Source organism: Physcomitrium patens, chromosome 15 (genome assembly GCF_059467195.1).
Source record: "Physcomitrium patens ecotype Gransden chromosome 15, ASM5946719v1, whole genome shotgun sequence".
Classification (NCBI taxonomy): domain Eukaryota; kingdom Viridiplantae; phylum Streptophyta; class Bryopsida; order Funariales; family Funariaceae; genus Physcomitrium; species Physcomitrium patens.
In genome coordinates, this window is record NC_143424.1 from 7302103 (window position 1) to 7308279 (window position 6177).

General features: G+C 40.7%; 1 protein-coding gene across 1 annotated transcript; it reads right to left on the bottom strand.

The window, feature by feature from the left end:
• Positions 1-207: 207 nt before the first annotated feature.
• On the bottom strand, positions 208-5348 carry LOC112292013 (cyprosin). Its single transcript, XM_024540085.3, has 13 exons — positions 4878-5348; positions 4356-4416; positions 3875-3969; positions 3602-3714; positions 3009-3177; positions 2762-2801; positions 2435-2499; positions 2160-2273; positions 1887-1954; positions 1498-1648; positions 1162-1281; positions 864-952; positions 208-636 (listed from the first exon to the last, which is right to left on the bottom strand). The coding sequence occupies exons 1-13, from the start codon at positions 5238-5240 to the stop codon at positions 552-554; spliced, it is 1533 nt and encodes a 510-aa protein (XP_024395853.1). The 5' UTR covers positions 5241-5348; the 3' UTR covers positions 208-551.
• Between the last annotated feature and the right edge of the window lie 829 nt (positions 5349-6177).

Genomic DNA, 6177 nt, shown 5'->3' on the forward strand with positions numbered 1-6177 from the left:
TAAATCGATACTATTCTCTCATCTCTCTAAAAAGCACCCACCCGCACACACACACACACATATATATATATATATATATATATGAACATAAAGCTACTAATGATTACATAAAAATTAAAAATAAAATCTTAACAAGTAATGCAAAGAACATATTTGAAATCCATGGTGGCGTGTTTGAACTATCTCATGCGATATTTTCACCTCAAATTATCCTACAAAGTGAAACCTCCATTGCACGGCAGAGGTCCAATCAATACATTAAATGGTATTACACTAGGATGGTTTGGGCAAAATGTGATATTCTGTTTGATGCGGTAGCTTTACTCCTATCCGAGTGTCGATGAGAACTTAGTGGATGACATCAGTATTCTTTTACTATTAACAACATGCCACACCATCCTATTTTTGAAATCATGTTTGTAATACTGTAAGAAGTCCTGGATGGGCTCTAAAATATCCAAACAAAACTAAATAGAGCAGTAAGAGTAAGCTACCAGTGCATACATTACAAGGTTGAGAAGTACTAATAATCAACTATATTATTTTGGGATCTAAGCAGCCAAAGCGAAGCCCAATCGCTGGTTCCCGAAGTCGAACACCGTATGGTAAGCCCCCATGAACACATCTCCAAGAATCCTAATCACGTGCACAGGTTTCACAATTCAATTTTGAAAAATATTCTATATTCGTGAGAGAATAAAGGGAAACGCCTTGCATGAAAAGAAAACAAACGATTGAAGACCGCACTCAATTTTCCGACTTCGTGGCATCCATGATCTAGAAGACATTTACTTTGCTATTCATTCTAACTCCTAAATGTCGTTATTCATAAATACAAATATTTCAATGGAGATGATGCATACCACAACGGTCCAGCTGGTGGTGGAATATCAATTCCAAGGAAACCACTTGTGCATTGCGCATCATCACCTTCGCCCACTTTCAGAACATACTGAAGAAAATCGCGCATCGTCAGCAAAAATGACAACATCCAGTTTGTGGGAAAAGAAAAGAAAATGCGTCATAAGGGAAACTGTGAATTATGATTGTCTTGAACGATATCCAAGTAAGTGAACCACTCTAAGCGGAAATGGCAATACTGGGAATCTTGTGGATCACCTTTACGTTCCTTTTACAAGGTTTCATCTGGCTTTAACATACCTGCTCAGGGGTAAGCTTGAATGTCGTGCCAGAAATGGTGAAACTAACATCCGGCATTGATGATAAACTATTGCAATCCACCATGGATTCTCCATTTGGATTCGGAAGACGTTCACAAAGCTGCAACAAATGACAATGAAGAGGTTGCATATCAAATTGCACAAGTTCTGCACTGTGCTTCATCCGCACCAAGTATCCGTCAATAAATACTGTGTTTGGTGTATTCAGTTTTCAATCATTTAAAATTCAAGAGAACTTTAGGATACTCTGCCTTTCCTGACCTAGTAATATCTGAAATAGATTATTACTATAACAACTTGTATTTTAGATTGATACCTGGTTCAAGTGTTCCTTGATTTGGGCTTGAGTACCATTCTTCCTCAGCTGATTCTGAGCCCAGATGACGACCATCTCGCAGAAGACACACGTTACTCCATTGCCCAAATCATTTTCATGCTTTTCAAGCACACTAGCAATGTTCGGGTTCCTGGAAGAAGAAAATTCAATTATTTTTTTTGACAGTCAGTAATTATGGTTTGAATTAAAAAGAAGTAAAATAAAAACAAACTAGCACTTCTACAGTTCCAGTAACTTCAAGGCGAAAGAAGTAAATAAATTTTCCACCTGTTTGTTCTCTCTTAATAAGGTTAACAAGTTAATAGACTCTAACTGCTTTCTGGAACTGCGTGATGACCCAGAAAGCAAACGAAAACCTTTGCACACACCTTGTTGAGGTTCCTTCCTCTACAAGGCACGCTCCAGCTTTGGCACATATTTTCAATGGAGTAAGAAGCTGCAAGGAAAAAGTGGGAAAGAATCAGCACATACATGAGAAGCACGAATTCCCGCCGATTGGAAATTGAATGAAGTAGTTACGCTTCATGTGCAACTTATAAGTATGCAAAATTACTCAAGTATGAAACAACATACATAACAAGACAACATTCTACTCTAATTCGATAGTTGTTATAGCTAAATGACATTATTTTATCAATCACCTTGGACATGAGCATCTGGATGATGAAATCCGCATATTGGTCAACGACTAACTTGCACTCCCCGCTAATGATGCCTGTAGCACCAATAGCATAATTGATCTCAGCTACGATACCCTATCAGACAACAATCCCAGTACATAAGCACTTATTAGAGACAAATTTTCAAGTGGCATCACTTAGAATAGTAGGCAACATCCATATCTGCATTCAATCGGGAGAGCACCAGTTGTCGCGACCATGAAATACATTTACTTTGGCTCTGGGCAGGAACTAACCGTAGGACCAGCTAACAGAGAAGTTCCGGAATCTGCAATTGCAGCACATCCTCCAGCACAGAATCCTGCAAAGAGATTTAAGATAACTCCTAATCAGATGAGATCTATGGACTATGCACTTGTAGTGATCAGGTCAGATGTTCGATGCGACTCTACATCATAGACCAGAAAATCCAACATTAGAATGATTTGCTACTTGCCTCATACACCATGGACCAAGTGAGTTGTACGTTAAAGATGTATATCGGAGCTATGAAGTACATTTATCAAAAACAGTTACTTTCATGTTATATTACTGGCTCATAGAGAAAGAAAAAGAAAACTCACCAGTGCTCTGTCCATCTAAAAGTACGTCACCCATGTCGAACTGCACCAAGCGCAACGAACACATTTAAGAATCCAAATGTATGTCAATGAGACAATACTGAACTAGGAGCTTACTGTGCACTAAGGAAAGTAGTATTCCAATGAAATCTATGATTTTAAGTTTTCATCTTTCATAGCTAATGATTTCAAACCAGCAGAGACGTCAGTTTAAGAAAAAATGATATGTAAAAATCGTTACAAAATGTACCTGCCAGTATCCTAAACGGGTGACAGGTGTGTACGTGTGGTTGCCTTTAAAATGATGCGGATCCACTCCGCCCAAGACAAGCTCCCCACCTTTCTCTCCTTCTACATCCCGATTCAACCAAAACGAGAATACAGGTTCTTGGACCAGCTTCTGGTACAACATGTTGTACCTAAGGCATGCCACTGAAAAAACTTAAACTGTTGCCACTAAGTCACTTTAACAAAAGAATTATTATAAATACGCATTCAATGTTGTTCACAAAAAAACTCTGAATCATGTCAGACACCTTCCCCTCTTGTAATTCTATGGTCAACAAACAGACTCAGATATTAGAAAATAATTACACTTCCAAGTATCACTCCGTTCTAAAACAAATTAGCTGCATGAACGGAAAGAGTAATGTTAACAACAGGTAAGGCATGACAAGGACCAAAGGACCAGGTCAACACATGACAAGACTGCATTGCTTTAGTGAAGAAGCATGTTACTAAAATCCCCTGAATTTAGCAGTATCTCAAAGAAGAATCAACATGAATGTCAACAATAGAAAGAGTTGCTGATGCGAATCTGTAATTCGTCCCGTATTGGCTCACCACACAGGATTTACGTCATTGACTGAAATCTCTTTAAAGCCTAGACCAAGAATTCCATCCATTTCAGCTGCCAGAAAAGTAACGCCCGGCTCTTTGGTTGCTTCGGCGAACACCTAATTTAATAATTGAAACACAGCACCAGTTATGAAATTGTTTAGTTGACATCCTTCCAGTCCCTATATAAGAGTGATAAAAGCCTAGTACAGGAGCAGAAACCCGAAGCTGAAGAACATAACACGCAGTTGTAAAAGAATTTAGGAAATACTAATGTACCTGTGCTTTAACGGTGAGGTCACCGAGGGTCACATCGTCGATGCTCAAGAAACCTTCCATGGATCCTGTGCCATATTGGATGGCAAATGGTGTACCTATGTAACATCCACCACAAAATGACAACCAGTTACATTTAAAATTTGTATGTATATTCATTTCAGAAACAACCAGCTTTGAAATTTAACCCTCGGTTAAGACATTCTACAAAAAGACCACTGGTACGCAGACCTGAAGTCTTCCACGGCAGGGTAAGTTGCAAAAAGATCCTAACCAGTATCATGCACTAATTGGGAATAATGATAAGCCCAATTCAAGGCCAAAAGTTGTCCCAAATTAGATTAGACCAGGTAACAAGCGCCTGATGGGTACTTCATGTTAAACATCAGCCTTAAAACGCATGACAATCACATGCAGGTGTTCAGGGTTTTAGATTTTTGCCGCCCATCATAAATCAAAAGGAATGTGAAAGCATAAGACGTACCATCCTGTTTGTACGTACTGGACTTTCTTGCCTTGTACCTGTGGTGGAAGAAACACGCCAACTGCAAAATCCACAACGCTGATGTGATTCAACGACAAACAGGCTAATGTAGCCAATCGCCCACTGGGGAAACCAACCGCTACACACACACTGAAACATCCTAAGAGCAGGATCGGTGGTGAGGTACACAGGAATTCAACCTGGTCTGACAACCTCACATGTCTAAGTTGAATCGTTACCCCATCACGAAATTCTAGATACATACAGGTCAGCGCTTATTTTATCTTCATGAACCATGAAACACTCACACGTAAGTGGCGTCACAAACATGTCACCTTCTCAAAGTAACGTAATCGAAAAAGATCATTGTCGAACACGCAACAATTCAATGCGGTCATGGTACGGGTTCGCTAATCACTGCCTGCTAGCCGACGAAATATGTGGTTAACACTTCCATGAAATCGGTGAGAAGAACAGAAATCGGCAATTGAGCGAAATTGTAGCGATGAAATACTGCCATACCGAGAGGTAGCACTTCGCCGACGGAACCCACAAATTCGAGCTGCCGGTATCGAAAACCACAGTGAACTCTTGCTTTGGGGTCCCGATCTCAATCACCCCATAGTACTGCGCGTCCAAGTAATTCACCAGCGCCACTTCATCACCACCACTTCCAACCCCTTGCCCTCGAGTCCCTCCCCGCGCCTGCTGGGCTCGCATCCGCGACGCCCAACTCGCCTTCCTCAATTGTTGAAGACTCCATCGCTGCTGCTTCAACAGCACCCTCCCCTCCCTCGTGGCTGCGTCACTCACCCCCACATACAGCGCCACCACCACCAACAACAACAGCAACCGCACACAACGGCAGCCCCACAACGACGCCATGGACACGACGAAAACACAGTCCCCCCCCCCCCCCCCCCCCCTACTGCGCGTCCATCATGCTCATCCCGCATTCCCCTCGCCGACTTTCCCTTCACGCAAGCAAGCCCCCGTTTCTGCGCCTCGGGCACGCTTCTCCACGCCGACACACGGTTATGGGTATGTACCGTGACTAGTGCGGTGGTGGGTGTTGGCACCCACGGCTTTTGGTGCGGCGGTGGATATGTGTGTGTGGGTGTGATCACGGCGATGGGTGTCTCTGTTCCTCTCACTCACTCCCTCAGTCAGTCAGTTAGAGAAAGGAGGATGCTTGGATAGCCAGTCCCCTGCAATGAATAGGGCAAGACCCATTCTGTCCTTCCTTCCCACTCATCTTTGCAGTTGCTTTCTATGCTCTATCTTCTCACGCAAATGTGGGGAATGTGGGGAATGGGTATGTGGTTTCAAGTCTTGCATAAACCATAACAACAGTGGAAGCATACTATGATACCATGTGTTATGATGAAGTCACTGTTTGTGAATTGATTGCAATCATGGGTACTGATGATGATGCATATGTTTTCCTTATTCTAACAAATCGTGTTTTTCTTGTTGTCTTTTATTGACAAACTAACATCTACTTAATCAAATAAATACGTATGTATGTGCTAATAATTGTGGCACGAATATAAATGAATGAAAAACTCTAAAAGATTTTCCTTCAAATTTTATATTTATATATATATATATATATATATATAATTCTTTAGAAAATATACTTATTTAACTAGATAGATAAACATCCATATTCTTGAAAACAGACCTTGGTTTTTTTTTTAAATGAATAAATGTTATGTCTAATTGTGTTCAAGATTGGTTCTTGAAATAGAATAAGATATATGAATAAATGGATTTCCTATTAAATAATTGCATCAAAGATTATTCATAATTATGAGCTCTT